The following is a 16,704-nucleotide window of genomic DNA, read 5'->3' as shown; positions in this document are numbered from 1 at the left end:
CTCATACATATACAGTGTGGTATCATACACCTCCTCATACATATACAGTGTGATATCATACACCTCCTCATACATATACAGTGTGATATCATACACCTCCTCATACATATGCAGTGTGGTATCATACACCGCCTCATACATATACAGTGTAGTATCATACACCTCCTCATACATATGCAGTGTAGTATCATACACCTCCTCATACATATACAGTGTGGTATCATTCACCTCCTCATAAATATACAGTGTGGTATCATACACCTCCTCATACATATACAGTGTGGTATCATACACCTCCTCATACATGTACAGTGTGGTATCATACACCTCCTCATACATATGCAGTGTGATCTCATACACCTCCTCATACATATGCAGTGTGGTATCATACACCTCCTCATACATATGCAGTGTGGTATCATACACCTCCTCATACATATACAGTGTGGTATCATACACCTCCTCATACATATACAGTGTGGTATCATACACCTCCTCATACATATACAGTGTAGTATCATACACCTCCTCATACATATACAGTGTAGTATCATACACCTCCTCATACATATACAGTGTGGTATCATACACCTCCTCATACATATACAGTGTGGTATCATACACCTCCTCATACATATACAGTGTGGTATCATACACCTCCTCATACATATACAGTGTGGTATCATACACCTCCTCATACATATACAGTGTGGTATCATACACCTCCTCATACATATACAGTGTGGTATCATACACCTCCTCATACATATACAGTGTGATATCATACACCTCCTCATACATATACAGTGTGATATCATACACCTCCTCATACATATACAGTGTGATATCATACACCTCCTCATACATATACAGTGTGGTATCATACACCTCCTCATACATATACAGTGTGGTATCATACACCTCCTCATACATATACAGTGTGGTATCATACACCTCCTCATACATATACAGTGTGGTATCATACACCTCCTCATACATATACAGTGTAGTATCATTCTACTCCTCATACATATACAGTGTGGTATCATACACCTCCTCATACATATGCAGTGTGATCTCATACACCTCCTCATACATATGCAGTGTGGTATCATACACCTCCTCATACATGTGCAGTGTGATCTCATACACCTCCTCATACATATGCAGTGTGGTATCATACACCTCCTCATACATATGCAGTGTGGTATCATACACCTCCTCATACATATACAGTGTGGTATCATACACCTCCTCATACATGTACAGTGTGGTATCATACACCTCCTCATACATGTGCAGTGTGATCTCATACACCTCCTCATACATATGCAGTGTGGTATCATACACCTCCTCATACATATGCAGTGTGGTATCATACACCTCCTCATACATATACAGTGTGGTATCATACACCTCCTCATACATATACAGTGTGGTATCATACACCTCCTCATACATATACAGTGTGGTATCATACACCTCCTCATACATATACAGTGTGGTATCATACACCTCCTCATACATATACAGTGTGGTATCATACACCTCCTCATACATATACAGTGTGGTATCATACACCTCCTCATACATATACAGTGTGGTATCATACACCTCCTCATACATATACAGTGTGGCATCATACACCTCCTCATACATATACAGTGTGGCATCATACACCTCCTCATACATATACAGTGTGATATCATACACCTCCTCATACATATACAGTGTGATATCATACACCTCCTCATACATATGCAGTGTGGTATCATACACCTCCTCATACATATACAGTGTGATATCATTCTCCTCCTCATACATATACAGTGTGATATCATACACCTCCTCATACATATACAGTGTGGTATCATACACCTCCTCATACATATACAGTGTGGTATCATACACCTCCTCATACATATACAGTGTGGTATCATACACCTCCTCATACATATGCAGTGTAGTATCATACACCTCCTCATACATATGCAGTGTGGTATCATACACCTCCTCATACATATGCAGTGTGGTATCATACACCTCCTCATACATATACAGTGTGGTATCATACACCTCCTCATACATATACAGTGTGGTATCATACACCTCCTCATACATATACAGTGTGATATCATACACCTCCTCATACATATACAGTGTGATATCATACACCTCCTCATACATATGCAGTGTGGTATCATACACCGCCTCATACATATGCAGTGTAGTATCATACACCTCCTCATACATATGCAGTGTAGTATCATACACCTCCTCATACATATACAGTGTGGTATCATTCACCTCCTCATAAATATACAGTGTGGTATCATACACCTCCTCATACATGTACAGTGTGGTATCATACACCTCCTCATACATATGCAGTGTGATATCATACACCTCCTCATACATATGCAGTGTGGTATCATACACCTCCTCATACATATACAGTGTGGTATCATACACTATTTACACATACTTTATGATGACACTAGTCCACATGTTGCAGTTTTCAGTTTTGATCACCTGGGGGCAGTAGACACCAGATTATGGATTTCAGGTGATTATCCTGCGGCCGCCCCCTTTATTATCATTGCTAGAGCCCTTGTTCTGTTAACATATCAGCACAATAAATGCGTTTTGCGCCTTCAGACGACTTTGTGTATTGATCCTGCAGTGTCACCAGTGGTCTTCATGCGGTGCGGACCCCCTTATAGATGTATGTAGACTTATAGCGGGGGAGGGGCTGGGATTTTGTACTGCACTGAACCATGATGAGGGTACAGGGGAGGTGTGTTGCGCTGGTAGAGTTCTCCTTTAAGTTGCGCCCATAGGGCTAATATGAAGATTCTCTCCCTATGGTTACAGGGCAAAAGTCCGGCGGCGGCTCAGGTGCGTCCGTAGCCATGGAAGTAAGATGGTTTGCATGTCTTACCTATAACCGGTTGCTGTGAGCAGTGTGGTGTTATAATACTGGTGTTTGTTACAGTGTATCAGTGCAGGAAACCTCTATCCTTCTTGAGTCTACAGAGGATACAATTGTAACAAAGCCTCAGCTGTGAGCAGTGTAACATTATAATACTAGCGTTCGTTACAGTGTATCAGTCTGGAGTCTACAGAGGATACAATTGTAACAAAGCCTCAGCTGTGAGCAGTGTATCAGTCTGGAGTCTACAGAGGATACAATTGTAACAAATCCTCAGCTGTGAGCAGTGTAACATTATAATACTAGCATTTGTTACAGTGTATCAGTCTGGAGTCTACAGAGGATACAATTGTAACAAAGCCTCAGCTGTGAGCAGTGTAACATTATAATACTAGCGTTCGTTACAGTGTATCAGTCTGGAGTCTACAGAGGATACAATTGTAACAAAGCCTCAGCTGTGAGCAGTGTATCAGACTGGAGTCTACAGAGGATACAATTGTAACAAAGCCTCAGCTGTGAGCAGTGTATCAGTCTGGAGTCTACAGAGGATACAATTGTAACAAAGCCTCAGCTGTGAGCAGTGTAACATTATAATACTAGCGTTCGTTACAGTGTATCAGTCTGGAGTCTACAGAGGATACAATTGTAACAAAGCCTCAGCTGTGAGCAGTGTATCAGTCTGGAGTCTACAGAGGATACAATTGTAACAAATCCTCAGCTGTGAGCAGTGTAACATTATAATACTAGCATTTGTTACAGTGTATCAGTCTGGAGTCTACAGAGGATACAATTGTAACAAAGCCTCAGCTGTGAGCAGTGTAACATTATAATACTAGCGTTCGTTACAGTGTATCAGTCTGGAGTCTACAGAGGATACAATTGTAACAAAGCCTCAGCTGTGAGCAGTGTATCAGTCTGGAGTCTACAGAGGATACAATTGTAACAAAGCCTCAGCTGTGAGCAGTGTAACATTATAATACTAGCATTTGTTACAGTGTATCAGTCTGGAGTCTACAGAGGATACAATTGTAACAAAGCCTCAGCTGTGAGCAGTGTAACATTATAATACTAGCGTTCGTTACAGTGTATCAGTCTGGAGTCTACAGAGGATACAATTGTAACAAATCCTCAGCTGTGAGCAGTGTAACATTATAATACTAGCGTTCATTACAGTGTATCAGTCTGGAGTCTACAGAGGATACAATTGTAACAAAGCCTCAGCTGTGAGCAGTGTAACATTATAATACTAGCGTTCGTTACAGTGTATCAGTCTGGAGTCTACAGAGGATACAATTGTAACAAATCCTCAGCTGTGAGCAGTGTAACATTATAATACTAGCGTTCGTTACAGTGTATCAGTCTGGAGTCTACAGAGGATACAATTGTAACAAATCCTCAGCTGTGAGCAGTGTAACATTATAATACTAGCGTTCATTACAGTGTATCAGTCTGGAGTCTACAGAGGATACAATTGTAACAAAGCCTCAGCTGTGAGCAGTGTAACATTATAATACTAGCATTCGTTACAGTGTATCAGTCTGGAGTCTACAGAGGATACAATTGTAACAAAGCCTCAGCTGTGAGCAGTGTAACATTATAATACTAGCATTCGTTACAGTGTATCAGTCTGGAGTCTACAGAGGATACAATTGTAACAAAGCCTCAGCTGTGAGCAGTGTAACATTATAATACTAGCGTTCGTTACAGTGTATCAGTCTGGAGTCTACAGAGGATACAATTGTAACAAAGCCTCAGCTGTGAGCAGTGTATCAGTCTGGAGTCTACAGAGGATACAATTGTAACAAAGCCTCAGCTGTGAGCAGTGTAACATTATAATACTAGCATTCGTTACAGTGTATCAGTCTGGAGTCTACAGAGGATACAATTGTAACAAAGCCTCAGCTGTGAGCAGTGTAACATTATAATACTAGCGTTCGTTACAGTGTATCAGTCTGGAGTCTACAGAGGATACAATTGTAACAAAGCCTCAGCTGTGAGCAGTGTAACATTATAATACTAGCGTTCGTTACAGTGTATCAGTCTGGAGTCTACAGAGGATACAATTGTAACAAAGCCTCAGCTGTGAGAGCAGGATCTGATCAGACACAGATGTTACCGTTCACTGACAGAAAGCAGATACCAGCCAGCACTGACTGTTCCACTAGGGGGCAGAAGGCTGAATATTCCCCTATTTGGCCACCAGGTGCTTCTACATCCAGGGATTGAAGGGGTTAACCATCCCCCACACATAGCGGCGGCGGGGCCATTATTACCGCGTCCTCTAATGCAGGAGGCGGAGCTAGTGTTGTTGTAATTATCTCATCCTCAGTTATTACTCCTGTCGCAGTTCAGCCGCTGGCATCTCCCAGGGGCAGGATTCAGCATTAAGTACCCATCAGTGTGGCGCCCCCGTCCCACTCTGCCCTACTTCTCCATATAATGAGGGATTTCCTCCCGCCGCAGTTAACCCCTTCACCATCGCCAACACCAAACCTGATAAGATGGTGGATCTGAAGTCTAGTATATAGGGAATTATGGGAAATAAGGTCAGTGATAAACTGCATGGGGCCACAGTGCATGGTCATCAGGGGCCCGGGGTGGTGTGCTGTGTAAGGACCGCCATAGATGGCGCCGCTCCCTCTGACGCTTTGTCTCTATATTTTATTCTTGCAGAAAGCCAAGCTGGGCCCCGCAGGTAACAAGGTGATCGGGCCCGCACAGGAGCGCAGACCCTACGTCCCCTCCAACAACATCGACAGCGTCAAGCTCACAGACTTCACCTTCCTCATGGTGCTGGGAAAAGGAAGTTTTGGAAAGGTGTGGCTCCTCGGGGGCGGGGGTTAGGATGGTGGGGGAGTTGCTTGGGATATGTAATGTTCATCAAGGGGGTTGTCTGTCCAAATTAGGGGTTTAGAAGTGTGGAAGTGTTTGGGCAGCAGGGGGTGGAGCATTTGGGCAGCAGGGGGCGGAGCTGTGCTGACCTCCCCCGATCCTTCCAGGTGATGTTGGCGGAGAGGAAGGGATCGGATGAGCTGTACGCGGTGAAGATCCTGAAGAAGGACGTGGTGATCCAGGACGATGATGTGGAGTGCACCATGGTGGAGAAGAGGGTGCTGGCCCTCCAGGACAAGCCGCCCTTCCTGACTCAGCTGCACTCCTGCTTCCAGACAGTGGTAAGGAGACAGGGCAGAATGACTGCAGGGGAAGGCACCAGGGACCTCAGAGACATTGTCCCCTCTATGTCCTAGGACCGTCTTTACTTTGTCATGGAATACGTGAACGGAGGCGACTTGATGTATCACATCCAGCAAGTGGGGAAATTCAAGGAGCCTCAGGCTGTGTAAGTGCAAGGGCCCGGCTGGGCTAGCTTCTCCCTCCTCTCACTGCTCATCCAGCTCCTCTGTCCTAGCACCTCCTTCTCCCTCCTCACACTGCTCATCCCAGCTCCTCTCTGTCCTAGCACCTCCTTCTCCCTCTGTACCCTTCGGGGGCAGGCTCCTCTCTGTCCTGAGACCTCCTTCTCCCTCCTCACACTGCTCATCCCAGCTCCTCTCTGTCCTAGCACCTCCTTCTCTCTCTGTACCCTGCGGGGGCCGGCTCCTCTCTGTCCTAGCACCTCCTTCTCCCTCTGTACCCTGCGGGGGCCAGCTCCTCTCTGTCCTAGCACCTCCTTCTCTCTCTGTACCCTGCGGGGCCGGCTCCTCTCTGTCCTAGCACCTCCTTCTCCCTCTGTACCCTGTAGCGGCCGGCTCCTCTCTGTCCTAGCACCTCCTTCTCCCTCTGTACCCTGCGGGGGCCGGCTCCTCTCTGTCCTAGCACCTCCTTCTCCCTCTGTACCCTGCGGGGCCGGCTCCTCTCTGTCCTGAGACCTCCTTCTTCCTCAGTACCCTGCAGGGTCGGCTCCTCTCTGTCCTGAGACCTCCTTCTTCCTCTGTACCCTGCGGGGCCGGCTCCTCTCTGTCCTAGCACCTCCTTCTCCCTCTGTACCCTGCGGGGCCGGCTCCTCTCTGTCCTGAGACCTCCTTCTCCCTCCTCACACTGCTCATCCCAGCTCCTCTCTGTCCTAGCACCTCCTTCTCTCTCTGTACCCTGCGGGGGCTGGCTCCTCTCTGTCCTAGCACCTCCTTCTCCCTCTGTACCCTGCGGGGGCCAGCTCCTCTCTGTCCTAGCACCTCCTTCTCTCTCTGTACCCTGCGGGGCCGGCTCCTCTCTGTCCTAGCACCTCCTTCTCCCTCTGTACCCTGTAGCGACCGGCTCCTCTCTGTCCTAGCACCTCCTTCTCCCTCTGTACCCTGCGGGGGCCGGCTCCTCTCTGTCCTAGCACCTCCTTCTCCCTCTGTACCCTGCGGGGGCCAGCTCCTCTCTGTCCTAGCACCTCCTTCTCTCTCTGTACCCTGCGGGGGCCAGCTCCTCTCTGTCCTAGCACCTCCTTCTCTCTCTGTACCCTGCGGGGGCCAGCTCCTCTCTGTCCTAGCACCTCCTTCTCTCTCTGTACCCTGCGGGGGCCAGCTCCTCTCTGTCCTAGCACCTCCTTCTCTCTCTGTACCCTGCGGGGCCGGCTCCTCTCTGTCCTAGCACCTCCTTCTCCCTCTGTACCCTGTAGCGGCCGGCTCCTCTCTGTCCTAGCACCTCCTTCTCCCTCTGTACCCTGTAGCGGCCGGCTCCTCTCTGTCCTAGCACCTCCTTCTCCCTCTGTACCCTGCGGGGCCGGCTCCTCTCTGTCCTGAGACCTCCTTCTTCCTCAGTACCCTGCGGGGTCGGCTCCTCTCTGTCCTAGCACCTCCTTTTCCCTCTGTAACCTGCGGGGGCCGGCTCCTCTCTGTCCTAGCACCTCCTTCTCCCTCTGTACCCTGCGGGGGCCGGCTCATCTCTGTCCTAGCACCTCCTCACACTGCTCATCCCAGCTCCTCTCTGTCCTAGCACCTCCTTCTCCATCCGTACCCTGCGGGGGCCGGCTCCTCTCTGTCCCAGCACCTCCTTTTCCCTCTGTAACCTGCGGGGGCCGGCTCCTCTCTGTCCTAGCACCTCCTTCTCCCTCTGTATCCTGTGGGGGCCGGCTCCTCTGTGTCCTGAGACCTCCTTCTCCCTCTGTACCCTGTGGGGGCCGGCTCCAGTCTGTCCTGAGACTTCCTTCTCCCTCTGTACCCTGTGGGGCCGGCTCCTCTCTGTCCTGAGACCTCCTTCTCCCTCTGTACCCTGCGGGGGCTGGCTCCTCTCTGTCCTAGCACCTCCTTCTCCCTCCGTACCCTGCGGGGGCTGGCTCCTCTCTGTCCTAGCACCTCCTTCTCCCTCCGTACCCTGCGGGGGCTGGCTCCTCTCTGTCCTAGCACCTCCTTCTACCTCCTCACACTGCTCATCCCAGCTCCTCTCTGTCCTAGCACCTCCTTCTCCCTCTGTACCCTGCGGGGGCCGGCTCCTCTCTGTCCTAGCACCTCCTTCTCTCTCTGTACCCTGCGGGGCCGGCTCCTCTCTGTCCTAGCACCTCCTTCTCCCTCCTCACACTGCTCATCCCAGCTCCTCTCTGTCCTAGCACCTCCTTCTCCCTCCTCACACTGCTCATCCCAGCTCCTCTCTGTCCTGAGACCTCCTTCTTCCTCTGTACCCTGCGGGGGCCGGCTCCTCTCTGTCCTGAGACCTCCTTCTCCCTCTGTACCCTGCGGGGCGGCTCCTCTCTGTCCTGAGACCTCCTTCTTCCTCTGTACCCTGCGGGGCGGCTCCTCTCTGTCCTGAGACCTCCTTCTTCCTCTGTACCCTGCGGGGCCTGCTCCTCTCTGTCCTAGCACCTCCTTCTCTCTCTGTACCCTGCGGGGGACCGGCTCCTCTCTGTCCTGAGACTTCCTTCTCCCTCTGTACCCTGCGGGGCCGGCTCCTCTCTGTCCTGAGACCTCCTTCTTCCTCTGTACCCTGCGGGGGCCAGCTCCTCTCTGTCCTGAGACCTCCTTCTCCCTCTGTACCCTGTGGGGGCCAGCTCCTCTCTGTCCTAGCACCTCCTTCTCCCTCTGTATCCTGTGGGGGCCGGCTCCTCTCTGTCCTAGCACCTCCTTCTCCCTCTGTACCCTGCGGGGGCCAGCTCCAGTCTGTCATGAGACTTCCTTCTCCCTCTGTACCCTGCGGGGCCGACTCGTCTCTGTCCTGAGACCTCCTTCTCCCTCTGTACCCTGCGGGGGCTGGCTCCTCTCTGTCCTAGCACCTCCTTCTTCCTCCGTGCCCTGCGGGGGCCGGCTCCTCTCTGTCCTAGCACCTCCTCCCTCTGTACCCTGCGGGGCTGGCTCCTCTCTGTCCTAGCACCTCCTTCTCCCTCCTCACACTGCTCATCCCAGCTCCTCTGTCCTAGCACCTCCTTCTCCCTCTGTACCCTGCGGGGGCCGGCTCCTCTCTGTCCCAGCACCTCCTTTCCCCTCTGTACCCTGCGGGGGCCGGCTCCTCTCTGTCCCAGCACCTCCTTTTCCCTCTGTAACCTGCGGGGGCCGGCTCCTCTCTTTCCTAGCACCTCCTTCTCCCTCTGTACCCTGCGGGGGCCGGCTCATCTCTGTCCTAGCACCTCCTCACACTGCTCATCCCAGCTCCTCTCTGTCCTAGCACCTCCTTCTCCATCCGTACCCTGCGGGGGCCGGCTCCTCTCTGTCCCAGCACCTCCTTTTCCCTCTGTAACCTGCGGGGGCCGGCTCCTCTCTGTCCTAGCACCTCCTTCTCCCTCTGTATCCTGTGGGGGGGCCGGCTCCTCTGTGTCCTGAGACCTCCTTCTCCCTCTGTACCCTGTGGGGGCCGGCTCCAGTCTGTCCTGAGACTTCCTTCTCCCTCTGTACCCTGTGGGGCCGGCTCCTCTCTGTCCTGAGACCTCCTTCTCCCTCTGTACCCTGCGGGGGCTGGCTCCTCTCTGTCCTAGCACCTCCTTCTCCCTCCGTACCCTGCGGGGGCTGGCTCCTCTCTGTCCTAGCACCTCCTTCTCCCTCCGTACCCTGCGGGGGCTGGCTCCTCTCTGTCCTAGCACCTCCTTCTACCTCCTCACACTGCTCATCCCAGCTCCTCTCTGTCCTAGCACCTCCTTCTCCCTCTGTACCCTGCGGGGGCCGGCTCCTCTCTGTCCTAGCACCTCCTTCTCTCTCTGTACCCTGCGGGGCCGGCTCCTCTCTGTCCTAGCACCTCCTTCTCCCTCCTCACACTGCTCATCCCAGCTCCTCTCTGTCCTAGCACCTCCTTCTCCCTCCTCACACTGCTCATCCCAGCTCCTCTCTGTCCTAGCACCTCCTTCTCCCTCTGAACCCTGCGGGGGCCGGCTCCTCTCTGTCCTAGCACCTCCTTCTCCCTCTGTACCCTGCGGGGGCCAGCTTCTCTCTGTCCTAGCACCTCCTTCTCCCTCTGTACCCTGCGGGGGCCGGCTCCTCTCTGTCCTGAGACCTCCTTCTCCCTCTGTACCCTGCGGGGCGGCTCCTCTCTGTCCTGAGACCTCCTTCTCCCTCTGTACCCTGCGGGGCGGCTCCTCTCTGTCCTGAGACCTCCTTCTCCCTCTGTACCCTGCGGGGCGGCTCCTCTCTGTCCTGAGACCTCCTTCTTCCTCTGTACCCTGCGGGGCCTGCTCCTCTCTGTCCTAGCACCTCCTTCTCTCTCTGTACCCTGCGGGGACCGGCTCCTCTCTGTCCTGAGACTTCCTTCTCCCTCTGTACCCTGCGGGGCCGGCTCCTCTCTGTCCTGAGACCTCCTTCTTCCTCTGTACCCTGTGGGGGCCAGCTCCTCTCTGTCCTGAGACCTCCTTCTCCCTCTGTACCCTGTGGGGGCCAGCTCCTCTCTGTCCTAGCACCTCCTTCTCCCTCTGTATCCTGTGGGGGCCGGCTCCTCTCTGTCCTAGCACCTCCTTCTCCCTCTGTACCCTGCGGGGGCCAGCTCCAGTCTGTCCTGAGACTTCCTTCTACCTCTGTACCCTGCGGGGCCGACTCGTCTCTGTCCTGAGACCTCCTTCTCCCTCTGTACCCTGCGGGGGCTGGCTCCTCTCTGTCCTAGCACCTCCTTCTTCCTCCGTGCCCTGCGGGGGCCGGCTCCTCTCTGTCCTAGCACCTCCTCCCTCTGTACCCTGCGGGGCTGGCTCCTCTCTGTCCTAGCACCTCCTTCTCCCTCCTCACACTGCTCATCCCAGCTCCTCTGTCCTAGCACCTCCTTCTCCCTCTGTACCCTGCGGGGGCCGGCTCCTCTCTGTCCCAGCACCTCCTTTTCCCTCTGTACCCTGCGGGGGCCGGCTCCTCTCTGTCCCAGCACCTCCTTTTCCCTCTGTAACCTGCGGGGGCCGGCTCCTCTATGTCCTAGCACCTCCTTCTCCCTCTGTACCCTGCGGGGGCCGGCTCATCTCTGTCCTAGCACCTCCTCACACTGCTCATCCCAGCTCCTCTCTGTCCTAGCACCTCCTTCTCCATCCGTACCCTGCGGGGGCCGGCTCCTCTCTGTCCCAGCACCTCCTTTTCCCTCTGTAACCTGCGGGGGCCGGCTCCTCTCTGTCCTAGCACCTCCTTCTCCCTCTGTACCGTGCGGGGGCCGGCTCCTCTCTGTCCCAGCACCTCCTTTTCCCTCTGTACCGTGCGGGGGCCGGCTCCTCTCTGTCCCAGCACCTCCTTTTCCCTCTGTACCCTGCGGGGGCCGGCTCCTCTCTGTCCCAGCACCTCCTTTTCCCTCTGTAACCTGCGGGGGCCGGCTCTTCTCTGTCCTAGCACCTCCTTCTCCCTCTGTACCCTGCGGGGGGTGGCTCATCTCTGTCCTAGCACCTCCTTCTCCCTCCGTACCCTGCGGGGGCCGGCTCCTCTCTGTCCTAGGACCTCCTCCTCATCCTGCGCAGGTGGCTCCTCCCCCCTCATCCCACAGAACGGCACTGTAACAGTTAATGATGGTCCATGACGTCAGAGCGTTTCCTTGGATTTAGAGGGAAGCGCAGAACACTCGTCAGGAAGTGGCGCGGTACACACTGCTGTATCTAATCAGTAACCCAGACAGTCACGTCCATGATTAGTGGTCATAGCGTCTCTTGCTGACGCTCCCTCATTTTTATTTTATAATTTTTTTTTTTTTTTTTTTTAACATGTGACCTGAAGTTCAACCGCCCTGGGTCATGTGACATTCACAGAGAAATAACCGTGTGTGGGGTTGGGGGGGGGGAGATCAGCTGTGCAGGGTGATTATCATGTGACCTCTCTCCGCCAGGTTCTATGCGGCTGAGATCTCGGTCGGTTTGTTCTTCCTGCACAAGAAGGGAATCGTATACAGGTGAGAGCGCCCCTGCAGGCCCCCCGGGGAGGTACAGCCTCTGGACCCCCTAATGCTCCTCGCTCCTCTCCACAGGGACCTGAAGCTGGACAACGTCATGCTGGACTCTGAGGGCCACATAAAGATCGCCGACTTCGGGATGTGCAAGGAGCATATGGTGGACGGGGTCACCACCCGGACCTTCTGCGGGACCCCCGACTATATCGCCCCCGAGGTAACCACAGCAGCACAGAGTATGTCAGGAGAGTGTGCTGAAACTGTGGGGCCACAGACTGTGTATACAGCAAGGGGGGGGGGCACAGACTGTGTATACAGCAAGGGGGGGGGCACAGACTGTGTATACAGCGAGGGGGGGCACAGACTGTGTATACAGCGAGGGGGGGCACAGACTGTGTATACAGCGAGGGGGGGGCACAGACTGTGTATACAGCGAGGGGGGGTGCACAGACTGTGTATACAGCGAGGGGGGGGGCACAGACTGTGTATACAGCGAGGGGGGGGCACAGACTGTGTATACAGCGAGGGGGGGGGCACAGACTGTGTATACAGCGAGGGGGGGTGCACAGACTGTGTATACAGCGAGGGGGGGCACAGACTGTGTATACAGCGAGGGGGGGGCACAGACTGTGTATACAGCGAGGGGGGGGGGCACAGACTGTGTATACAGCGAGGGGGGGTGCACAGACTGTGTATACAGCGAGGGGGGGCACAGACTGTGTATACAGCGAGGGGGGGGCACAGACTGTGTATACAGCGAGGGGGGGGGCACAGACTATGTATACAGCGAGAGGGGGGGGCACAGACTATGTATACAGCGAGAGGGGGGGGGGCACAGACTGTGTATACAGCGAGGGGGGGGGCACAGACTGTGTATACAGCGAGGGGGGGGCACAGACTGTGTATACAGCGAGGGGGGGGGCACAGACTGTGTATACAGCGAGGGGGGGGCACAGACTGTGTATACAGCGAGGGGGGGGCACAGACTGTGTATACAGCGAGGGGGGGGCACAGACTGTGTATACAGCGAGGGGGGGGCACAGACTGTGTATACAGCGAGGGGGGGGCACAGACTGTGTATACAGCGAGGGGGGGGCACAGACTGTGTATACAGCGAGGGGGGGGCACAGACTGTGTATATATAGGGGGGGGGCACAGACTGTGTATACAGCGAGGGGGGGGCACAGACTGTGTATATATAGAGGGGGGCACAGACTGTGTATATATAGGGGGGGCACAGACTGTGTATATATAGGGGGGCACAGACTGTGTATATATAGGGGGGGGCACAGACTGTGTATATATAGGGAGGGGCACAGACTGTGTATACAGCGAGGGGGGGCACAGACTATGTATATATAGAGGGGGGCACAGACTGTATATATAGGGGGGAACAGACTGTGTATATATAGAGGGGGGCACAGACTGTGTATATATAGGGGGGGCACAGACTGTGTATATATAGAGGGGGCACAGACTGTGTATATATATATATATAGAGGGGGGCACAGACTGTGTATATAGGGGGGAACAGACTGTGTATATATAGGGGGGGGCACAGACTGTGTATATATATATAGAGGGGGGCACAGACTGTATATATAGGGGGGAACAGACTGTGTATATATAGGGGGGGGCACAGACTGTGTATATATAGGGGGGGCACAGACTGTGTATATATATAGAGGGGGGCACAGACTGTGTATATATATAGAGGGGGGCACAGACTGTATATATATAGGGGGGGGCACAGACTGTGTATATATAGAGGGGGGCACAGACTGTGTATATATAGGGGGGGGCACAGACTGTGTATATATATAGAGGGGGGCACAGACTGTATATATAGGGGGGAACAGACTGTGTATATATAGGGGGGGGCACAGACTGTGTATATATAGGGGGGGAACAGACTGTGTATATATAGGGGGGCACAGACTGTGTATATATAGAGGGGGGCACAGACTGTGTATATATAGGGGGGGCACAGACTGTGTATATATAGGGGGGGCACAGACTGTGTATATATATATATATATATATATAGGGGGGCACAGACTGTGTATATAAAGGGGGGGGGGCACAGACTGTGTATATATAGGGGGGGAACAGACTGTGTATATATAGGGGGGCACAGACTGTGTATATATAGAGGGGGGCACAGACTGTGTATATATAGGGGGGGCACAGACTGTATATATAGGGGGGGCACAGACTGTGTATATATATATATATATATATAGGGGGGCACAGACTGTGTATATAAAGGGGGGGGCACAGACTGTGTATATATAGGGGGGGGCACAGACTGTGTATATATAGGGGGGGCACAGACTGTGTGTATATATATATATATATATATATAGGGGGGGCACAGACTGTGTATATATAGGGGGGGGCACAGACTGTGTATATATAGGGGGGCACAGACTGTGTATATATATATAGGGGGGGGCACAGACTGTGTATATATAGGGGGGGCACAGACTGTATATATAGGGGGGGGCACAGACTGTGTATATATAGGGGGAGCACAGACTGTGTATATATATAGAGGGGGGCACAGACTGTGTATATATATAGAGGGGGGTACAGACTGTGTATATATAGGGGGGCACAGACTGTGTATATATAGGGGGGCACAGACTGTGTATATATATAGAGGGGGGTACAGACTGTGTATATATAGGGGGGTACAGACTGTGTATATATAGGGGGGGGGCACAGACTGTGTATATATAGAGGGGGGCGCAGACTGTGTATATATAGGGGGGGCACAGACTGTGTATATATAGGGGGGGCACAGACTGTGTATATATAGGGGGGCACAGACTGTGTATATATAGGGGGGGCACAGACTGTGTATATATAGAGGGGGGCACAGACTGTGTATATATAGGGGGGGGCACAGACTGTGTATATATAGGGGGGCACAGACTGTGTATATATATATAGGGGGGGGCACAGACTGTGTATATATAGGGGGGGCACAGACTGTATATATAGGGGGGGGCACAGACTGTGTATATATAGGGGGAGCACAGACTGTGTATATATATAGAGGGGGGCACAGACTGTGTATATATATAGAGGGGGGTACAGACTGTGTATATATAGGGGGGGCACAGACTGTGTATATATAGGGGGGCACAGACTGTGTATATATATAGAGGGGGGTACAGACTGTGTATATATAGGGGGGTACAGACTGTGTATATATAGGGGGGTACAGACTGTGTATATATAGAGGGGGGCACAGACTGTGTATATATAGAGGGGGGCACAGACTGTGTATATATAGAGGGGGGCACAGACTGTGTATATATAGAGGGGGGGCACAGACTGTGTATATATAGGGGGGGCACAGACTGTGTATATATAGGGGGGGCACAGACTGTGTATATATATATATAGGGGGGGCACAGACTGTGTATATATAGGGGGGGCACAGACTGTGTATATATAGGGGGGGCACAGACTGTGTATATATAGAGGGGGCACAGACTGTGTATATATAGAGGGACACAGACGGTGTATATATAGGGGGGCACAGACTGTGTATATATAGGGGGGGGGGCACAGACTGTGTATATATAGAGGGGGACACAGACTGTGTATATATAGGGGGGGCACAGACTGTGTATATATAGGGGGGGCACAGACTGTGTATATATAGGGGGGCACAGACTGTGTATATATAGGGGGGGCACAGACTGTGTATATATAGGGGGGGCACAGACTGTGTATATATAGGGGGGGCACAGACTGTGTATATATAGGGGGGCACAGACTGTGTATATATAGAGGGGGCCACAGACTGTGTATATATAGGGGGGCACAGACTGTGTATATATAGAGGGGGGCACAGACTGTGTATATATAGGGGGGGGCACAGACTGTGTATATATAGGGGGGGCACAGACTGTGTATATATAGGGGGGGCACAGACTGTGTGTATATAGGGGGGGCACAGACTGTGTGTATATAGAGGGGGGCACAGACTGTGTATATATAGGAGGGGGGCACAGACTGTGTATATATAGGGGGGGCACAGACTGTGTATATATAGGAGGGGGCACAGACTGTGTATATATAGGGGGGCACAGACTGTGTATATATAGGGGGGGCACAGACTGTGTATATAGGGGGGCACAGACTGTGTATATATAGGGGGGGGGCACAGACTGTGTATATATAGGGGGGCACAGACTGTATATATATAGGGGGGGCACAGACTGTGTATATATAGGAGGGGGGCACAGACTGTGTATATATAGGGGGGCACAGACTGTGTGTATATAGAGGGGGGCGCAGACTGTGTATATATAGGGGGGGGGGCACAGACTGTGTATATATATAGAGGGGGGGCACAGACTGTGTATATATATATAGAGGGGGGCACAGACTGTGTATATATATAGGGGGGGCACAGACTGTGTATATATAGGGGGGCACAGACTGTGTATATATAGAGGGGGGGCACAGACTGTGTATATATATAGGGGGGGCACAGACTGTGTATATATATA

General features: G+C 52.4%; 1 protein-coding gene across 1 annotated transcript in view; it reads left to right on the top strand.

Moving 5' to 3' along the window:
• LOC130345063 (protein kinase C alpha type) overlaps positions 1–12,392 on the top strand; it is a gene marked incomplete at its 3' end in the record, with an annotated part of 139,606 nt that extends 127,214 nt beyond the window's left edge. The window contains exons 8-12 of the mRNA XM_056554475.1: positions 5,606–5,749; positions 5,932–6,105; positions 6,181–6,272; positions 12,116–12,178; positions 12,254–12,392. Of these exons, the coding sequence (XP_056410450.1) occupies positions 5,606–5,749; positions 5,932–6,105; positions 6,181–6,272; positions 12,116–12,178; positions 12,254–12,392 (612 nt within the window). The remainder of the gene's footprint in view (positions 1–5,605; positions 5,750–5,931; positions 6,106–6,180; positions 6,273–12,115; positions 12,179–12,253) is intronic.
• Between the last annotated feature and the right edge of the window lie 4,312 nt (positions 12,393–16,704).

Source organism: Hyla sarda, unplaced genomic scaffold (assembly GCF_029499605.1).
Source record: "Hyla sarda isolate aHylSar1 unplaced genomic scaffold, aHylSar1.hap1 scaffold_741, whole genome shotgun sequence".
Taxonomy (NCBI): Eukaryota; Metazoa; Chordata; class Amphibia; order Anura; family Hylidae; genus Hyla; species Hyla sarda.
This window is presented reverse-complemented; position numbering and strand designations above follow the sequence as displayed.